The sequence below is a fragment of the Labrus mixtus genome, chromosome 11, assembly GCF_963584025.1.
Source record: "Labrus mixtus chromosome 11, fLabMix1.1, whole genome shotgun sequence".
NCBI classification, from domain to species: Eukaryota; Metazoa; Chordata; class Actinopteri; order Labriformes; family Labridae; genus Labrus; species Labrus mixtus.
Window position 1 is genome coordinate 21,914,725 of NC_083622.1, and position 21,276 is coordinate 21,936,000.

A 21,276-nucleotide genomic window follows, 5' to 3' on the forward strand; every position below is an offset into this window, starting at 1 on the left:
TCAAGTTGTTTCCGAGAGGGAGAGACTGGTCCTCTCTTTTTTTTTCTTTCTCTGTAAACGAGCTCTAACGAAGGCTGACTGTGCAGTGTTTTTTTTTTTAGACACATGGTGGGAGCAAAAGTGTGGCTCATTAAAAACTGTCAGTGCCTACTTCCTGGGACCGAAATCTGCAGTCTCCTGCTGGACCAGTTTATTTAGCCACTGGATCACTGATTCACTCTTTTCTCTCTTCCCAACTACTTTTTACGTTATGTTGTTGTATTTTTTTCTCCTACTTCAAATGCATATCTACCATACATATTCACTCTATCACCTAGAGATCTTCCAATAGCATTTCATCCAGTCCTCAAGAGGCAGGGCATTTGGTATGTGCTACGCGTACTTGGTGTATGCAAGTATAAACAAAAGAGCCTAGAACATACTGGCAAGCAGAAAAGAGCATGAACCAGCTTTCAACTTTCCCACCCCTTACATTATCTATTCAGTGGATTAAAAATGTTCTCATATTAACTGAAATCCCTGCAATCGCGCCAGTAGAGGCCACTCTTTGGCTCCTTGGGCCTAAAGCTGCCATGATCAAGATAGAGCAGTGGTGGTCAAGTGACATAGGAGTAAAGCATAGCAAGCGAGCCCTGAAATTGAAAAAAAAGTGTTAAAAGAAAGAAAGAAGACATTATTTTATGATTGTGTCACAGCAGTTACGCTCTAAAGAACTAATAAACATGTCTACAGCTCCTCAAAGATGCAAGGGGAAATTAGATTTAGTTTGAAATGAGCTGCTCTTCATCTACACTCTGTCTTATGTGCAGCTCTCATCCCGCCACAATACAGAAAGGCTGTGATTGACAGGAAACACAGGAGAGAGACAGCAATGTCACACCATCACTACGTTTCCATTCCAACTCCCTATCCGATATTATGTGTTAAAAATATATTTACAATTGTTTGAGAAACATTAGTTGCTAAGATATTGCTAGCTTTGACCTACATTACACTGGGTGCACTGTGTGCAAGCCATACTGTTGCAGGTGTTTTTTGGGGAGGTGAGGGGGGAATTGGTTAGAGTACCTGAATGGTTCATTTACGGATATGAAGTCCCCCCGAAAAAATGAATTTATTTTCCCAAAAGATAATTATCTACAGGCTACAGGAAGAAGGAGGGTTTAATGGAGGCTTTTCTAGACAAGGCCATTCTTCAGCTGTGCGTAATGGGAATCATTCAGGGGTAATACTGCGTGGCCTGTGGATTATAGCCAAACATTATTGGCGTAAGCTATCAGGCCTTTAAATTGACTCTAGACTATAACTCTATTTAGTGATGGCTATGATTATTCAGTTTATTATTTCATTTTGCTTATTAGAAATTCTGTTTGTTTTTTAGGTAGAGCTGATCAACATTGAGGATGTCTGGAATGCACATCGAATCCTACCTGGGTCCAACCCAAATGTTCCGCATGGAATACCAAATGTAATGTACTCTATCCCAGGGTTATGGGACTCTGAGGAATGTGCTATGCCACTTGATCAAAAGTTCTATAGGTCCAAAGCTCAGTGTGTGTTTTGCAGTAAATAATTGTGATGCATGAAACAAACACACAGTCATCTGTGGATAAGCAAGAACAGAGTCTAGAGGGTGATTTTGAAAATTCTTTAGAATGATTCAACACTTTCAAACTTTATAGGAATGTATGTACAAACTTGCACACTGCAGATGTTGTTTACGAAATGTTTTCAAAAACTAAGCCTTCTAACTGAGTTATGAAAAAAACACTACCTGACACAAATATATACCTAACCTTTTATTCAAGGCTGATAGATGTCGATAAAATGAATACAAAACTCTGTTCACATGTTAGTATGTTCTTTGTAAATAAAGTAATTCTCGTATAGTAATTCTCGTAATACGTATAGAAAACAGAGAAGTGTATGACTGAAAAGCCCTGTCAAGCGTCACTTATTGACAGTTGGTTCTGAGGGAAATTAAAAATATAACAATAAAAGTGCCTACACTACACCTGAAATCCCTGCATGTACATACTGACAGCTCTACCATCAAAATGTTCAAAATAGAAGATAAACAATCTGAACTTTTTTTCACAATACATTCAAAACTCTTCAACTTTATCAATTCAAACTTTTGCTCAATAATACAAAGCAATCATTACTAAGTTGTCCACTTAAAAAAGCAAGAAACGTAACTTTTTCGGCATTATCAGACTGCGGACATTTTGTACTAGGCAACCAAGATACTTCAGCAATCATTTTTGTTATGCAATTTAACTGAAATTGGCTTCAGAAATACACATAACTGACACCTGACCAACCACGGTCAAATTTTCTTAATTCTAATAATCATTGAAAGCTTTTAAAGGCTGTAAATGCTACTTACCCTGGTGGTCTCCAATGAACAGGGTTTATCATGCCTTTACATTATGCAGATGTTAACTTGTGCGCAGAAGAAAAACAACTTGTGCCAACAAGTTATTAACAAGATTTGTGACATCAGGGGCTCTGTAGAAACTAGTGCTGGTAGAGAAACAACTGTAGTCTCACCTCCTTCTAGTCAGTTTCTGTATTTGCTCAGAGTATAGGTGTGATGTAATAGAAGCTCATGATGTCCTCTCTGGTATGTTCTTGGCTGTCAGAGATCTTTGACTGTAAGGTGAACACACTCCCTCAGCGAGCTGTAATCTTCAGAGTCTGAATCGGGGTTGGAGTACTCTCAATATCTAAGATTATGATTGATATTCTGGATGAGTCTGCGCAGGGACTTTCATCTGTTGGGCATGGCTGCTCAGTGAAAAGGTTATGATTGGCTCAATCCATACCTAGAATCTGTTTTGATTGGCTATGACACAAGAACTCCCTCCTACAGTTGAGAGGTTATACAGGCTTTATAGTTGGTGGGGAATATTACAGAACATATATCTTGATAAAAGAGGAAATGTCCTCATACCCTGATCATCTACAGTATACTTGGCTCCACATAAACCCAGCTTTATAGAAGTATGTAAGTTGGAAATATTACAAAAGATCAATCTTGATAACGACCTCTCACAACAGGCTTCATAACATCCTCATGTCTTGGCCCCACATAATCACTGCACCCGGGTAGTAGAATATCCTCCAGTCAGGGCGAGGAGCTATGGCTAAAACCCAGTTTTTGTCAAGTGCCTTTGTTCACTGGAAAAGCAAACCCATCCATTTACCCCCATTATTTTCAGCATTTGTTTTGACTGCTTGCCCTAACAACGAGGGTGCCTCTTTTGTTGCCTCCGCTATGGATGTTGCATGGCTGGCCCTGAGTTGATGTGCAGACTCCTGCAGACCAGGCAGGTCCTGATCAGACAGCCATCAGTTTTGTATTTTTACCTTACATTTAAGGAGAATCACAAGTGTGTCTGAACATACACAAAATATATGCCTGTTTGCTTGCATTATCACAACATAAGAAGTCTTGTGATGAGCTACAGGCATTCTGGCAATACGTCCAGGCACCGGTTAGGATAATGGAATCATTTTTTTTATATATTAGATAAAAGTATCATTTAAATTGTTTGAAAATCATTTACCATCCCTAGCAATTGTCTTGTTTTCTCAATGTACAGTAACAATGACCCCACTTGGCACTTGGTTCTTGGCATTTGGTACTTGGAAATAACTCTGTTTGTCATACAGTGGTGGAAATATGTAATAGGGATTGTCATGATAAGACTTTTGGTCTTTTTACTGACCAGTCTGCAGTCTTAACTCTTTGTAAGACTGTATGGCAGACTCTTTGAAGACTCTTAGGTTATTAGAAATGAGGTGTAATCTTTCAGGCAGAACAGCATCTCTCTTTGTTACCTTTTGGTTTAGTTGTTTTCATGGAGAAAACTTATTTTTTTTCCCACTGCCAAGTAAAGAGGAAAAAAAAATATTTCTAAACTTTGTGAAAAAACTTTTTTTAAATTAATCAATTAAATGCATTTATACGTTTCCATCTTTTTACTCAAAGCTTCCATGTCTTTTCTGTGTTTCAGACCCATTCAGGTGCTGAACAGCTAACATACAACAAACTAAAGATATGCATAGAAGACCTTGGGTGGGATTTTTAGAATGGCTGAGGCTGGACTGAAGCAAAGCCGCTTCGTACAGAGAGATGATCCATGTTTACCTGCATCCATGCAGCTCCAGGGCACCTTTTAATGATGTCTCATTTGGTACTCCAAAATAACTTTTGGCCCACACTGAAAAAGGCCCTCCTTTGTGATTTACAACTCAGTCTGTTGATGTACCCCTGCCTCTGACCATTCTGCAGCCATGCGGTTAGCCACATAAGGCTCAGAGAGCCCTTCCCTGTGTGTTTTTGAGCACCCCCACCCCACTCTATGGAGGCTGAGCCTAGTCATCCAGCTGATGGGAAGCGCTCTGGAAGACAAGAGCAGCAGCATGCTACAGCTGAATCCTCACTAGGATCTTGTCTACCACAGCAGCCTCCTAATCCTCGTCCTGTACACAGATCCTTGGGCCGCCTGCAAAATCGGCAACCAAAACGCACTGACCATCTGCTTAGGTTACAGCAGCAGCAAGCAGTAGCATGGCAGCAATCAGACCCCCCAGGTACCTCAGGAGGCAGCTTCTGCTTTCCACCTTCCTCATCAACCTCGTCCCTTCCCTCTACTTCCAGCCAGGGTGAGCATGGTCATGGGGTCCCATCTCAGTCCAGCCAAGAGAGCCCAGATGTTGTTAGCTCAACCAGAAAAGGTGAGAAGAAACCCCAAAAACCAGGGAAATATGTGTGCACTTATTGTGGCCGTCCTTGTGCCAAGCCAAGCGTACTTCAGAAACACATTCGCTCCCATACAGGAGAAAGACCCTACCCTTGTGCCCCTTGTGGATTCTCTTTCAAGACCAAGAGCAACCTGTACAAGCACCGCAAGTCTCATGCCCATCGCATTAAAGCAGGTCTGGCATCCAGTCGCGATGAGCCCAGTCTAAGCGGGCCAGAAGGTAGTGGTGTTGGAGAGGACCCTGAAGAACATACAGAGGGAGAAAGCACTGAGTCTGAAGAAGAGACAGGCCAACACAAGAAATCCTCCTCTAAGGAAATGTTGGGTCGACATAAGAAAGGTAGTAAGGAGACGCTGAGTGGGTTGGAGGAGAGTCCGAGACCTGAAGACTCCCAGGCTGTAAAGCAGAGGTTGGCACTGAGGCTTAGTGAAAGGAAACGTGGCCCACTGGCATCTCCAGATGACCCTCCTTCCTCCCTATCCACCTCATCTTCTTCTTCTCTAGGCCCTGGAAGTAAGGGCAGCACAGAGTCCGGCTACTTTTCTGGATCAGGTAGCACTGACCTATGCCAAGCTAGCCCTCCCAGCTCCAGTGCCAAAACCTACGCTGAAATTATTCTTGGGAAATATGGAAGGCTGGGAGGGCAGCAGCGCAGTCCCCATCAACAGCATCCTCAATCTTCCCTTTCGTCATCCTCAGGGACAGAGGACAAGAGCATTCCTTTCGCTGTACCCAAAACTCAAGTAATTGAACATATTACCAAGCTCATCACTATCAATGAAGCCGTAGTGGACACAAGTGAAATTGATAGTGTAAAGCCCAGGCGTACCTCTTTGTCCAGGAAAAGCAGCATGGAGTCCCCTAAATTTACTACCCCTAAAGATCCTTACATATTTGACCCCAAAGGAGAAGCCCCTGGCACCAGTAGCCTAAAGCACATCCACAATGAAGCAGAACCAATAGGAACCCAGGAACTATCAGCAGTTCCTCTGCTAAGAAGCCACTCAATGCCATCACCTACCAGCCAAGGAGAGCCCTCCACCTCTGGCACCATGTCTCCCAGAAGTTATCGTCTCTGCCAGTCTTTTGATGAGCAGCAAGCAGTGGTAGCAGAGTTGAGAGTTGGGCATTCCCAGCGTATGTTACGGCGCCAACCTGCCATAGAAGTACCTTTGGGAGCTGAGATGATGCTTGAGGAGGCCAGAAGCTCTGAACCGTCAAGACAGCCACAGCAACAACAACAGCAAAAAAGTCTGAGCGTGTTTGTATGTGAAGCATGTGGAGCCACCCTCCAACACAGTGAAGGCTACGAGGCCCACAGAGGCCTATGCCCTGGCCAGAAAAAAGTAGAACATGAGAGCAGGGATGTGAGTAAAACCTCCAGGGAAGATCGCCCCCCAATGATGATGCACTATAAGTTCAGAGCACTGGCCATGGCTGTGAGGAAGAGAAGGAAAGAAGAAAGTCTGGAGGAGGATCCTCCCAGCCCTGGATCTGTTGCTCTGTCAGGCAGCTCTTCGAGCCTATCTCTTGTGCCAAGCAGACCAGACCACAGCCAGGCCCTCTCAGGTTTGTTTTTCCACAATTCTACATTTACATTAATTTTTTACTAAACCTTTATTTATCCAGGTTAGCCCCATTTAGATCAGATATGTCTTTTTCAAGGGAGATCTGTCCATGAATAGCAGCAGCACAGTTTCAACCGCAAAAACACTCTTTCAATAAGAAAATAATCTGCCAAAACACTTGCATAGAGAAGGTTGGATTCAAAACTATTCACTAAGGATTTAAAAACATTCAGACCAACTAAGTTTTGTAGATAAAAATCAGACTGCAGGTTTGTTCAAGCAAAAGGTGCACAAAACCTAAAAGCTTTCTTCCCCAACTCAGTTCCATCTTTGGCAGCAACCAATTGCACAAAGTCTAACGAACAAAGGTTGTGGTTTCCATCTTTCAGAATTAAAAGAGAGGAAAGGTTGATGTCAAAACATAAAGTACAAGGGTTTGTAAGAAACCAATGGTTGGTGATAAATCTCAGTATACCATGATACACACTGTCCAGCATATTTAGAATCAGAGTGGAGGCATTCATGTACAAAACATTACCATAATCTAGGATAGCAGACGCTTTTGTCCAAAGCAACATATATCTGAGAGTAACACAACCAAGGATCTTGTTTTACTTTTTGTTTTATATCCTTGCAATAGCCATCAGAATTAAAACTACATCATCCTCCGGTGTGATTTATAACTTTGCTTTTCGCTCATAGCCTTTCATCCTTTAACATCTGAGATAGCAGATAGCTAAATAACTAAAGCAATGATATCCTTTTTAACATCTGGGAGAGCAGATAGACGAGTAGCCAAAGCAAATATGTGCAATAAGTCAATATCTGTTTGTACATCAGTAAACCACAGATACCACAGATCACCACAGATGGGCAAAAAAGAACAGGCAGTATGCCAAGATAATGTGATGAAAGCTAAGGTGTTTATTTGGTTTATTTCTAGGTGTTTCTTTACAGACTGATCCAAAACAACAGCAGGATAGGAAGGGTGTGTCTGTGATCCAGCACACAAGCTCGTTTGAGAGGCAGGAGAGCATATCCATTGAAAGTCAGGAACCAGACATCGAAGAGACTCAGAAAAGGCAACAACCTGAGCCAAAACCATCACCTTCTACATCTCGCCTCATACGCCAGCCAAACATCCAAGTGCCAGAGATCTTTGTTACTGTGGAGCCTGATGCTGACATGCCATCTCTTTCACCTCCAGTGACAGCATCCTCATCCAAGGTATGCAATTACTAAAAGTAGCATTTGCCTTTATATTTTAACATTTTATAAAATGTAATTCCCTTGATTTGTTTACGTATGTCACCCTCTCCTTTTAAAGCAAAGGTCTTAAATGATTTGATGTTTCAGCTTTCAGCTTTCAGTTTTTCATTCATTTTAATTGTATTCATGTTAAGACTATTATTTCCCCCGTAACATCAGCATCTCCAGATAATTAAATATTTATCTGTCCTAGGAGGCAGAGAGAGTGGAAGAGTTCCAGTGGCCTCGGCGTAGTGAGTCTCTGTCCAAGCTCCCTGCAGAGAAACTGCCACCAAAGAAGAAGAGACTTCGCCTTGCAGAAGCAGCCCATTCCTCTGGGGAGTCTAGCTTTGAGTCTGCATCTCTGCCTCGCAGCCCCAGTCAAGAGAGCAACATCTCACACACTTCGAGCCTCTCTGTTTCTTTTGATGACACAGCAAAATCAGATTCTGCAGTCTGGGCCTCCAGTAGCCAAAGCTCCCAGATGTTGATGGTGCCATCTTCTTCCCACCAACACCACCAAAGCCAAAAAGAGATGAGGCGCTCAGCCTCAGAGCAGACCCCAACCAGCCCCCAACAAACAGAGCAGATCTCAGAGACTAGAAGTAAGTCATTTGACTATGGGTCCCTGTCTCCTCAGCAGTCTTCATCTTCCTGGAAAGAAAGGAGAAAATGTCTCCTTGTCAAGCATGCCACCTTAGGGAAACCTGAGCAGGAGGAGGGGACCAGCATGAGTCAATCCAGAGCAGAGAGTCCAAAGCCTGGGCCTTCCCACTCAATATATCCTCTTTCCTATTCAACTGAGGCAAGTACCTGCTTCAATCCTGAAGCAGCAGGAAAAGCATTGCAGCTGTTACCACAACAAATCTTCCCACCCTCTCAGGATGTCCTCCTTTATCAGCCCAGGGGCCAGCAAGGGTTTCCCCAAGAGCAGCTATCTCAGCTACTTCCTGTCACTACAGCCATTTCTGATGTACTTTCCACCCAAATAATCCATAGAGCATTCTTACATTCACAGACAGGACCTCCACATATACAGATACACCCAGCGCAGATCCACATGGCAGAACAGTTAGGCATACCTTTCCATCAGCTTCCTGCTCTAGTTCCTCTTCAGTTATCTTCCAGGACTAGAGCAAGTCAGGCATTGTACTTACCTTCGAGATTTACCACACATGTTCCTTCCTTTGCAACTACAGAGAGCAGACCCTCCATCTCAGCCATGTCTTCTGCCCTTCCACATCAAGCCCTTGTAAGAATCTCCTACCACCACCCAAGGCCTGTTATCGCCACATGCCTTGCACAGCTCACACCATTAGTGTCCCTTGTGGTGCCGGTGCGACTCCAGACCCATATTCCCACCTATGCCAGTGCCATGTATACAACCCTGTCACAGATCCTGGCCTCCACCTGTTCACAGGGACCCATTTCTTGCACAGCTATGGTCATCATGGGACAGGTAGAGCAGAACAAGCTCCATAGGTCCTACTTGAAAGTCCCTCCCCCTGACATCAAGAGCCTTCACCCCTCCTCTCTTCCCACAGTGCTGGCCTCAGAATCTGGGGAGGGATATGGTCCACTTGGGGCTGGAGGAAGTAAGCGCATGCTTTCTCCTGCAGCCAGTTTGGAGCTCAGCACAGAAGCCCAACGTCACCAGAAAAGGGTGAAAGAGGAAGGGGAAAAGGAGCAACAAAAGGCAGGAGATGAGGAGGAAGAGGAGGAGGAGGAGGATGTGGAACAGAAGGTTACACATGAAGAAGAAGCCAGCAGGAGAGATCCAGGAGAGGAAGAGAAGAAAAAAGCTGAGATGGTGGAGTTGACAGCTGTCAAAGTGGAGGGTCAACAGGAGCAATTACCAGGGAAACATTATAGGGAGGAAAAGGAGGAGGAGGAGGAGTCGACTGACAAGACAAGTCAAAAAAAGGAGGGGGTGCCACTTGTCAAAGAAGGCGTGGAAAGACCAACAACCCCTTCGTTCCCAAGCCTTGACACCTCAACCTCAGTCAACTGGTGCTACCTGAACTACGTGAAACCCAACCCATCTGCCCTAGCAGACCCTTGCACCTCAGTCTATTCCACCTGGAGTATCAGTGCTCACAACCCAAACCTGCCGGGCCTCAGCACTAAGATGGTGTTGTCTCTACTGTGCTCTAAACAGAAGCACAGCTCAGAGACATACACAACGGCAACAATCCCAGCCAAAAGCCAGTTGGCCCCTGCCAGTAGCAGCACCCCACGTGTGTCAGAGGTAAGCATAACCTCTAAATCAACTTACTAAATTAAATGCTAAAACTAAATCTTACACATTTTTGCTAAAAAAGGGTAGTTCAACACCAGGATTGTCCAGAATGACTGAAGCAAGCCAACTTTTATTATCAGTAACAACAACAACAAAGACGCTTATGATTCTTAATGTCTTAAAAGAACCAGCAAAGAGAGTTAGACTGCTTCAGTTAGCTTTAGCCCGGCTCATAGCTGCTACTTAGCTAACAAACTAGGGATGTAGTATTTTTAATTGTTAATGGTGCTATTTTTAATCCACACAGTGCAGCATGCACCATACACTGCCCTTTCACAACTGGTATACAGCTCATCTGGGCACTTTTTGGCATCTACTGTAGCTTAGCTAACCATGGAAAACGTGATCACCAGTGTGATCCGAGTCTGTTTTCTTTAACTCACAAACAACAAGGGACCTACAAGCTATAACAAACATGAATACTTAGACCATGTTGAGAGATGGCTCAGCCTGTGACATTGTATGTATGTATAAAGCTTTTAAGGACAGGGCTGAGCCCCAGAATAGAGTTTGAGGCTTTTTCTTTCTGAGTATATATGACTTATATATAAACTTACTTTTTAATTTAAAACTTTCCTCTTTGATAAACCTTGGTCCCAAATATAACATATGTCATCTCTTCTGCTGGAGGCTAATGTCTCAAGGCAACACACCCAAATCACTGGCAAAAATGTTGGCAAACATGATGCATTGTGGGTAAAGTAGGCGCCACTCTTGCAGAGCAGGAAGAATGCACCGAATAAAAAAAAAAAGGTTTTTAAAGTCCATGATGTCATATGAATGAGCAATTCTCAGTAAAAGTGTGCTCTTTTAAATAATGAAACAGTTTACATTTTAATTTATTTATTTGAAGTTTTTTCTGTGTGTCTTGAGTGTAGGTACACGCCACCCCACCTATCACCCTCACTAGAGTAAAAGATGAACAGCAGCATGGAAAGGAGGAGAATAAAGAGATGACAGAAGAAGTACCCTCCACCTCCAAACAGAATGAGCCTCCTCGTGTTCGTATCTTCGAAGGCGGGTAAGAACTAAAAGAACAATAATGTTCAAAATTAGATTTTAAAAGTGACTATTTGTGAAAATGGCAGTGGCTCTTTAGCTGAGAAATGTGTTCGTCTGTCACAAACCAACGACTGACGACAGCAAAACAGAAACCATGGATAGCTGACAAGAGTACACAGAGAATTTAAGTAACAGATGGGAGGCAGTGAAACCTGCTGGGACTTCATTTGTACCTGCAGCCAGACTTTTTTTCCTCTCTTTTACTGCTGGCACAAATGCTGTTTAAGAAGTGTTAATTTAGAGAGATATCAGTGTGTTTGTGTGTGTGTGTGTGAAGGGGAAAAAAGTGGTCTCTAACTTTGTGAAACTCTAATTAGAACCTGTTTTTATGGTTACATAATTTTCAGAGGATGAGTATGAAGCAATCTGCAAGCAATCATTTAGGAAGGGCTTGTTTTTTTGCATTGTGTGCACGTTTGACTTAAAACTTTAACGTGTGCGCATGTGTACATTTTACTGCATTGACATATTTTCATTAATGTGCTTCTCCATGAATGTCTGAGTGATTTTTTGTTCTGTTCAGACTTTCTTTTTTTCTTTGTTTACTCTGTATTAGGCCTGCCACTGACTAAGGATTTACATAGTCACACCTGATTCTTAAAATTTGACATATCGTTGACTGTTTGTAGAATGTTTTGTTGTTGGTCTTTTTGCGCTCATTGATCCATATTCTCATTTGAGTTTATCCACATCATTAAACTATTTTTCTTCTAGACTTGGATTAGCAATTTATTCTATGATAGGACTTATTACACGTCCAACACAGAAGGCATTGATTCAACCCCCACAGCAGCCACAATCTATGCATCTATCAGATCACCGACAAAGAAACTTTTAACTTACCATTTCATTTACTGTCCTGATCATAATATTCCACCAAAAACGTTTCCACACAAATTAAATCCAGTAAAAGATGACGGCCAATTGCATGCGATTGTGCAGATGACTGACATTTCTTGTAGCCAATGAAATACTTAAAATATGGATAAGCTGCGTCTATCAATACTTCAGGGGGTGATTACTTCATGCACACACCAAGGCGATTGTTTTAAGTACGAGTGGTTTTCAGAATTACCAAGATAGACTGTGGGCCATGAATTATTTGGTGAAAAAGGGAAGATCTGTGTTAAAATAGACATTGAGCACCCGCGTATAGCTGGAATGAAATGATCCTTTTGCTTAACTTTGAGACTGGCAGTTGACTGAAGCTCTAACAAACGAATAGTCAAATATACGACTACATGGGGTCAGCCGTACTCTGTTTAAAGCTGAAGGTTCCCCAGAAAATTGTTCTCTGTAGATCTATGACCTTGAAGTAATAACAGAAATGGACGATGGAAGATTTGAGATGTAAAAGATGGGATGCAGAATAGAGGTTAAAGGTTTCCTATTAGTGAAAATTTCAAGATGCACTGATTTTTCTTTGGTTAGAAATACTAATATTTTAGAAATATATATTTTTTGATTGTTTATCTTTTGGGTTTTTGTCTGTGTCTGTGTGTCTGGATTATGTGAAAACTTTCACATTAAGGTCTTTGTTTTGTATTAATGTGCACGCAGATTAACTGTGAAGGAGTTGTCTGGTTAACACGAGATAAGGCTCTCATTACTAGTCTGTATCCCTCTGCAGCTGATCAACGCACATCCAGGAAATGCATTTCCTTAAACAGCCTTTAGCTCTCTCTCATTGCTGTCTCCATCACACCACCCTTCTATAAATGCTGCTGTGCCACTCTGACAATACTTCCAGTTTTACTTACACATGTATTACTCTCTCTTGAGTCCTTCCTAGCATCCCCTGTGTGCTCTGTCTCTCTCTCCTCTATGTACCTTCATCCTTGATGCCCCGTTGTATTTCCTCCATGAATACAAATGAACACGGCAACTCTCTCTAGCAGAGTGTTTTGTACCGTGTGTTTTGTTGATGCTCATTAAACCTGTCTCCCTTTTGTGTGCCACTCATTCTAGAGAACAAGCTTAAGAAGATGCGCCATGCAGCTCTGAGTATGTTCTGTTTACTAGTATGATTTCATCCATTCCACTGGTCCCTTTAAGAAAGTTGGTTGCAGGGGGTCTCCAGGGTTTATTGGTATATCACACAGCTAAAGAAACATTTAATCAGAGAAGTGTTTTCCTCAATAACACATGCTTAAGCATTTAAGTAAGCATAGCTGTTTTTTTCTAGTGTCAGCAAAAGTCAGTTGAATATCAGCTTTAATCCCTCTTATTGAGGACTGACTAAACTGGTGTCTATTAAGAAATGCAGATGGATAAGTGTTTGACATTGCAGTTAAACTTTACTGGTGTAATTGAAATTGGTATAGCTGTGAGCAGAGTTTACAGAATGTTTCAAAAGGATCATTTTATAAAAATCCTTTTTAGTCAAATAGTTATGAATTATTTGAGTGTAGTAGTACCTTCTTTTGCTGCCTGGCTTTGTCAGTCAACCCCACCCGGGTTGAAAGCAGTGTTCTCTCCACCGAACGTCCATGGTGGTCTTGAAGTTACAATACAAACAGCGGCGGAGAGTAGGTTGAGTTTACAGAGAGACAGACAGCTGAGTTAATGCACAATGTGAAATTTCTGCCTTGTTTTTTTCCCTGAGGAATATTTTTTAGCAGTATAGCAATAATAACATGCCAGTAAACAGTAGCCAGCTTGTGAATAAACACAACATAGAGCCACTGTTGAGACTATTTTAGAGCGGTGCAATAATTTGTTATATTTGCTGTTGCGGGTTCTGCTATAAAACAGGGAATATTCACAGCCTGGGTTCTTACAGATAAGGTTCCTGTAAATTAACACAGGCATCATACATCAGATATTTACTATTTAGACTGGACACAGCTATAAATTATTACTGAAAGCAGATGGAGTTTTCAGTGGAGGACAAGTATAAAACATCTGCCGTGCACTTAGTCCACAAATAGCTTTTTGGTAAACATCAAGACTGTGTGTAAACAATGTTTTTATAGACTGGATCTAAATGTGTTGCTTGATTTTTATATATAGTGTCTATTTTAGGTTGTGGGCCATAGCCAGGCTTTCCTGCCCTCTCTTTAGCTGCTGTTGTTGTTGGCATGGTGGACCTATCGTGGCAGAATAGATGTGTTCTGTGCACTCAGGGTGTAGTGGAGGGAACAGCCAAGGAGCGTTGAGCTGCTGGGGTTTTGGTGGGGCTTCCCTGACCAGCGTCTAGAAAGAAAGCCTTGTTTCTCAGTTTCCCTTGTGTATGTGTGGGAATGTGTGTTGAGTGAGTGTTTTGGGTGCAATTGTTATAAACATGATTCTGAACACAAACCTGCATCACACTAAAATGAAAGCTCCTGTGAGGAGTTTTAAGCTTGTTATTCGATTAAATTAAGTTCATTTTGATGACTCTGTTTGACTTACAAAAGCAAACAAGGCCATCAGTGACAACATTGATCATTTCTATATAGTCATTTTTAATCATTGTAACCTAGGTAACAGACTAAATGTTATAGCAGGCTGCTGAATCAGACTTTGTTTAATCTTCCACTGCAAAGATTCACAGTGAGCGATACATTTGACTGTTGGAAGCAAAGAGTAAAGAGGTACCTCTTGTCAACAGGAGCTGTGAATTGGAGGCAAACCTAAAGTTCCTGACAAGAGCATTAAGCCTGCATAAATTAGTATTTTTGTAAGAACAATTAGTTAAATAAATGTCTGATGTGGAAGAGGGGCTTGTCTTATCAAGGAGCAGAGATTTATGAACGTTTAGCGATTAAGCATCTTATAGCATGAATGCATCTTCTGCAACACAAATTCCAGTGTCGTCAACCTTTTTTTTCCTGCAGCTGTTTCCACACTTTAATACTGATATCAAAGCATTTTGTAGCAGTGATAATGTCAAAGTCTTAAGAGCTGCACTTAGCTGAATTTAACATGCCGTATGTGGAGCCAGGCAGATGTCAATCAAACAGTGATTGGCCCGCCCACAGTCTAAAGAAATAGTTTTCTCAGCAAAATTGTCCACATTTTCCGATATTTATGAGTGCTTACTTTAACTGATATTTTGTGAATGCTTAGTAAATGAAATGTGATATATTTGCATTTTAACAATTTAAAGCCATATTTCCAGAGGTTTTATACCACTCTATGCCACCTGCTCATCATACAATTGTTTACAGGAATAAATGAACATATTATTTAAGAACAATCTTTGAAGAAGCTTTGATATTATTTATTCTCTAATTACAATAAATGTGTTATTTGCTATGATTTGTCATTGATCTAGGGTATTAGTTCTTTCCACAATGTGAAATCTGTGGCCAATATGAAAAACCTCCTTTGATATCTGTAATGTGATTTTTTTCTCTCATCTCACTCTCTTGCTCTCTCAGGTATAAGTCCAATGAAGAATATGTTTATGTGAGAGGTCGAGGCAGGGGAAAGTACATATGTGGAGAATGTGGCATCCGCTGCAAGAAACCCAGCATGCTAAAAAAGCACATCAAAACACACACAGATGTCCGCCCATACGTCTGCAAACACTGCAACTTTGCCTTCAAAACCAAAGGTAAGGGGACAGTTACATAAATATTGGAACCAGCTCTTTCATTCCCAGGGATCTTTTTTCTTGTTGTTTTTTGTTGTTGAAACATATCTATCGTCCTTGCACTTTTAATGTGCTTTTCTTGTTCCTTCCCAGGGAACCTTACCAAACACATGAAGTCAAAGGCTCATGGGAAAAAGTGCCAGGCGATGGGAGTATCTGAGTCATCACTGGATGAACCAGAAAGCGAGGAAACAGGTACTTTAGAGAGAAAAGAGTGGCATCCTTTCCCTTCCTCAACGTGTGTGACAATGTGGAGGCTGTGAAACCTATTAGGATGGCAACTGTCCACTAAGAACAGAAAGATGGACTGGCATGCTTAAGATGTGATTCTTTCCACAGTGGAGGAGTGCATTTTGGAGCACTGAAAAATCAAATCACTTCTGTAGGCTATAATCAAGGTTATAATAATAATAATAATAATAATAATATGACTTATTAATTCATAATTAGAAGTTTTAACTCATAATATCGACCTTGATCTCATTATTTCAATTCCATATCTCATTATAACTTAAAACAAAAACACAAACAGAAGTAATGTTTGTTGGTTTTATTCAAGCGCAGCATGGAACCAGCTGACGATGCTTTAATTTGTATACATTTTCACTTTTCACTCGGGCCTCCTCCGTTCTTCACCAGCGGTCGCACTACTTTGTTTCGGGCTGTAATACAGATATCTTGGGTCAGTCTCGTCTCCCAAAATATCTCAATGGCTCGTACTAGCTCCTGCTTGGTGCCTGGCTTAGCCTCTTTGCGAATGAAATAATTCATCATGTGCCAGACGAGCTCGATGGGATTCAAATCCTGGGACTCTGGCGACGTTTTTAACCCAACTGATTCCCAAAGAGGCAATCAAAGCTGCAAGGTTAATAATAGCTTTAGGTTTATTATAATAAAAGTAACAACAAAAATAATGATTACAACTTGTAAGTTCATCATTAGAACTTTAATGTCATAATTTTGACCTTTATCTCATTCAAACTTTTCAAAACACAAACACAGAAGAAATGTTTTTGTTTGTTTTATTCAAGCGCAGCGTGGGGTAGCAGCTGACAAAGACATGCTTTAATTTGAAGGGGTGGGTTTTGGAATATTTTGGATGGTCCATCAGGTTCTGATTCAATTATTAACTCAGGTGCTAATGAAAGGTTCACTCGATGAAAATATGTGTACGTTACATTGTAAGTCCTATTCCAAGCAACTGGCATCTACATGTATTTGAATAGAGAGAGCGGTCGGGCAACTTTGATCCCACTGCAATAACACAAAAGGACTATTATCTCTAGTCTATTTCAAATACCAGCTAATCACCTGAAGAAATGTGTAAATGAACAGCTGTCACATTTTAAGCAGCTGGCAGCCATGAAAAAACACAGGACATTTAAGGTGGTTGCATCTGTACACAGCTGTATGAACTTCTGCCTGTGAAAAATGGTAGCTGCTCAGCACTGACAGCTTATGCAACACCATGTTCTATTCTCTTCCCAGTGGCCTTGCATAAGAAATATGAAAAAGGTAGAAGATAAATGAATGAAGAATACAGAACAGTTTGGCCAGGACACCTTGTCTAGAATGTGTTGCTGGCGAATGACAATACTTACTTCAACACTTAAGTTTGTCCCCGAAATGAGCCACAAAACCGCCTCAAAACCTCGCACTCTTTCTCCTAACCTTCCTCTAGCAACCCTCCTTTCCCTGTCTCATTCATGCTGACAGACTTAACTCCTCACAGCCAAGACGCGCCATTTAAACACTTTTTCCATTCACAAGGCTGTTGAGTAGTTTTTGAATAGATTCATGGTGCTATTCAGTCTTTCATCCTCAATCTATTTATAACATGGGTTTGCTGGGTGGGGGCTGTGGAGGTGTGTCAGAAACTGCTGTCCTAACCCTTTGTGCTTGTTTATGTGTTATTATGAAGATTCTTGTCTGTTGTACATTCAGCAATAGGAGTTTTTAATCAAACAATATGAATGGAAGGGGGGGGGGTGGTTTTATGAGGTATGTATGCATAGTTGGTATATTTCCTACAGTCAATCAGAATTAGCCTGGTTTCTGTTTGAAGATCAAACAAGAGTAGCAACAGATGCTAAGCTGCTGTATTTATGTGGAAGTGCAAAAAAACAGTTTTGGTCTCTATAACTTATTTATTTATTAACTCACTGTAAAAAACTGCACAAAGGATTTTGTTTTTTTAAGGCTAAGAGTTATATGTGACGTAGCTGAGCTGACTTACATGTGGGAGCGTTCCAACTAGCTCATGAATGAGGTGCGTAGGGCGTGACCTCAGCATAACCATTCATTATTCAAAAACCACAACATTTCCGTTCCTCTGGACCTCTGTCAAGCGTCCTCTCAAAACATTTCCACCGCTACCATGATCTAATGCAGACAATGCTCCTCCCACTGTGTGTGCACATTTGACTCTGCACATGTTACTGATGATGATTGAGAGACACTTATAATTAGACCAAATATCCCACACCTGTGCACACAGGTTAGGCAGAGCATTGTCTACTAAAGATCATAGTGGTGGGAATTGTTTTGGAGCACACTTGTCAAAGATCCAGAGGGACCGAACGTTGTGTTTTTTTTCTTCCAATAAATGGTGAAGCTAAGCAAGAGTAGTGCGTGTGTTATTCTCTCTTTTAATGTAAAAGAAAAGGCTATTTCCTTAGCATGATGTAAATCATCTGATGCCGACCCCCTTGCACTGGTCAAAGACATTAAAAAGTACATCATAGAAAATATAGAAAAATCTTCTCCATTTTGGTGTTGTTTGCTATAGGTCATACAAAAGCATCAGTATCACTTCTGATTCACAGCTAGTTAAGAACTTCTCTCAGCAGCTTTAAAAAAAGTGTGTTTTTCTGTGTGTACACAAACAGCAGGGAGTGATGAGCGTGCATGTGGCTCGGAGGAACAGGAGGAACACCAGTTTTCCGACATGGAGGAGTCCGAAGAAGATGACGACAACGATGAGGACGATGAGGAGGAAGATGAGTCTGCGTCTCATGATGACCCGCCGTCCTCCTGTTCATCTGACACACAACCGTCGGCGGGAGGGCTTTCCTGGCATTCTCAGCAGGGCACCCCTGAAGCCGAGCGCCTGTGTGCTAGTCTCAGCCCTGGTCGGGAGCTCTCGCCGAGGGGAGTGTGGCAGAGCAGGCGAGCTGCCTCCCCAGGCAGCAGAAGAGCGCTGTTCTCCCGGCGGGGCTGGAAGGCATCTCCAAGAGCTTTCTCTCCCAGCAGTGAGGGCTGCTCCCCCAGCCGCAGCCTCTCCCCCCGCCTGGAGCTTTCACCACCCATTCACAGCCTCTCCCCCAGGACAGAGCTTTCATCTCCCACCCGACATTTCTCATCTTCCCCTGAGAGAGGACCATCTCCCATCAGACCTCTTTCTCCTCTGCGGACTGTTTCACCTGGCTGCCACCGCTCATCACAAGCTAGGACCCTCCCTTCCCCGCTCTGGTTACAGCACAGGAACCCTGGGTACCTGCCATGGGAGACGCCAGGGATAAGGGGTAGTCACGCTAAACAGGTGAGTCTTTTTTTTTTTTTTTTTTTTGCCTTTAGAAATTTAAAATGAGAAATAAGCAACATTTAGTCAGTTTTCTCCTGTAAAGCCTGAGAGAGTCCCTGAAATGTAACTTTGAAGTCTTTGCTCCCCCTATAGGTCAAAAGTGGTACTGAGGGATCAACATTGCCAGAGTCCAGCTTGAATACACCTGCTTTCCGTCTCTCCACCTGTGAGGGTTATCCTGGCCTTCAAACAGCAGACACCACCTTCAGCCATCTTCCCATGCACTCCCAACAAGCCAGGGTCCCCTATCCAATGATCCCCATCGGCGGGATCCAAATAGTACAGGCAAGAACGAGGTCACACCCCACCACCCCTTCGTCCCCAACCTCTCCCCCCATGGAAGGGCCTTCATTTGCCAGGTTTGAATCTTACTGGGGCGGGACCCCCAGAACTCAAGGGCTTAGGACTCCTGGAGACCCCTGGTCAGAGCACCAGGTAGCAGGAACCAGCCAATCAGCACGGTGTGTTCACAGCACAGCACTCACATGTTCAAAACAAAAGGTGGAGGTCACAGACTCGAAGCAATATGGCAGCTCACAGAGCTCCACCCATACTGGCAGCTCTGCTACGGAGACACCCGAACGCTGCATCAAAGACAGTTGTTCAAGCGCATCCCCAAGTCTTGCAGCCGCCTTAGCCTTGCGCGGCACTGGACAGCAACCAGAGGGGGAAGTTCCACAGTCTGGTGGTGGTGCAGAAAAGGGAGGAGCTAAAGGAGACAGAACAGACGAGAGCACTTAAAAGTGTCACACCTTGATGCATCATGCATCCAATTTTGCTTTATTGGTTGCTACACTAGTCTTGTTTTGTATTGCTTTGTTTTTTTATAAAGTTTTCAATACTATTGTTAACTTAAATGTTTGTTCTTTGGCAATATTCAGGTTTGTTATAAAATGCACTTTTTTCTTTGTAAAATAATTTGTCTATCTATATATATAAATTATACATATACACAAATATATCCTATATGGGTTATCTTAATGTCTCTTTAAATATATGTAAATGAAATATGGATACATTGGTAAATGACCAAAATCTTTCATTAAAAATAATTCCAGTTTTTGTTTGTCCAAATTTTGTCCAGTATTACTCAAATTGAAGTTACTTGTGCCTTTTCTGTCCAGGTTTGTGTTATGAGATGTACAGTACATAGAGAAGGCTGTGAAATTTTATATCTGTTTTGTTTTCCAAGGGGGTTCATATTTGGTGTTTTGATTGTTTCTGTTCTAAAGGCCATTGCTTTAATACCAGGGTAACAGAGAGACGGCATCGTGGAGATTTTGAAGGAGCAGCAGAAAAGTGTCAAAGGAATTGCACTGAAGATCTATTTTTTATTACGGAAGATTTTAGCTTAGAGTATATCTTTGTACAGGGAAGAGCGCTCCTTATTTATTGTTGTTTGATGACATGATCATTGTTTCAAGTTTTTTTTTACTTTTTTTAATGGAAAAGGATGTTTTTTTCTGTCTTTTTCATGATGTTTCTGTGACTTGAAATGTTAAAAAAAAAGATGAGGGATCAAGTTTAGCTGGTACAGAAGGATTAAGTGCCCTGCAGATTTCACACAAAGCAAAGTTTCTAGTCATTGAAGAAATAAAAAATGCACCAGACACCCTTGAAGTTGTGCCTTTTTTCCATTTTCCATTTTTACAGTATAATTACGTATATTTTGCTCATTAAATAATTTTGTTTTTACAGCTGGGATCAGCGCCAGCCCCTACAAAGCCATATAGATAATTGTCTGATTATTGAGTTTTTACTTCTTTTGTCTTAATTCAGATTATGGAAGTTCAAAGACAAATTGTTCCATAGTTATTTTAGAATTTCCCAAGATTGGATTGCTTTCACACTAGTAAAGTGAGGTTGGATTTTAGACCAAAAACTACATCATGAACGTTAAAGACTGATGACTCAAGAGTATCTTCTTCTAAAAGAAACCAAAATAGCGGAAAACTGTCGCAGAGAACGAACATTTCTTTCTGGTTCTTGTAGCAGGTTACAACTTTTAGTAGTACTTTGCACTCTACGATTGTATGCAATACCTTGTCTTAAGTTTTTGGGGATTTTGCCATCTTTGATGGTAGATTGTGACAATTCGGTTTCACTTCACACCTCTTTGATAAATATTCATGTGTGGTGTCCCTCTGTGAAGTATAGTTTCCCT

At 41.7% G+C, this 21,276-nt stretch overlaps 1 protein-coding gene across 4 annotated transcripts in view; it reads left to right on the forward strand.

Annotated features, from left to right (window-relative positions):
* Positions 1–20,722, forward strand: part of LOC132984180 (transcription factor HIVEP3) — a 48,431-nt gene extending 27,709 nt beyond the window's left edge. For 3 of the 4 annotated variants that reach the window (XM_061050883.1, XM_061050884.1, XM_061050885.1), the window contains 8 exons: positions 4,023–6,342; positions 7,285–7,568; positions 7,804–9,837; positions 10,767–10,909; positions 15,315–15,490; positions 15,623–15,724; positions 18,418–19,070; positions 19,206–20,722. In XM_061050883.1, coding sequence (XP_060906866.1) covers positions 4,371–6,342; positions 7,285–7,568; positions 7,804–9,837; positions 10,767–10,909; positions 15,315–15,490; positions 15,623–15,724; positions 18,418–19,070; positions 19,206–19,853 — 6,012 coding nt within the window. In that variant the 5' untranslated portion in view covers positions 4,023–4,370 and the 3' untranslated portion in view covers positions 19,854–20,722. The remainder of the gene's footprint in view (positions 1–4,022; positions 6,343–7,284; positions 7,569–7,803; positions 9,838–10,766; positions 10,910–15,314; positions 15,491–15,622; positions 15,725–18,417; positions 19,071–19,205) is intronic. The other variant, XM_061050886.1, reaches the window with a different exon arrangement.
* The last annotated feature ends 554 nt before the right edge of the window (positions 20,723–21,276 follow it).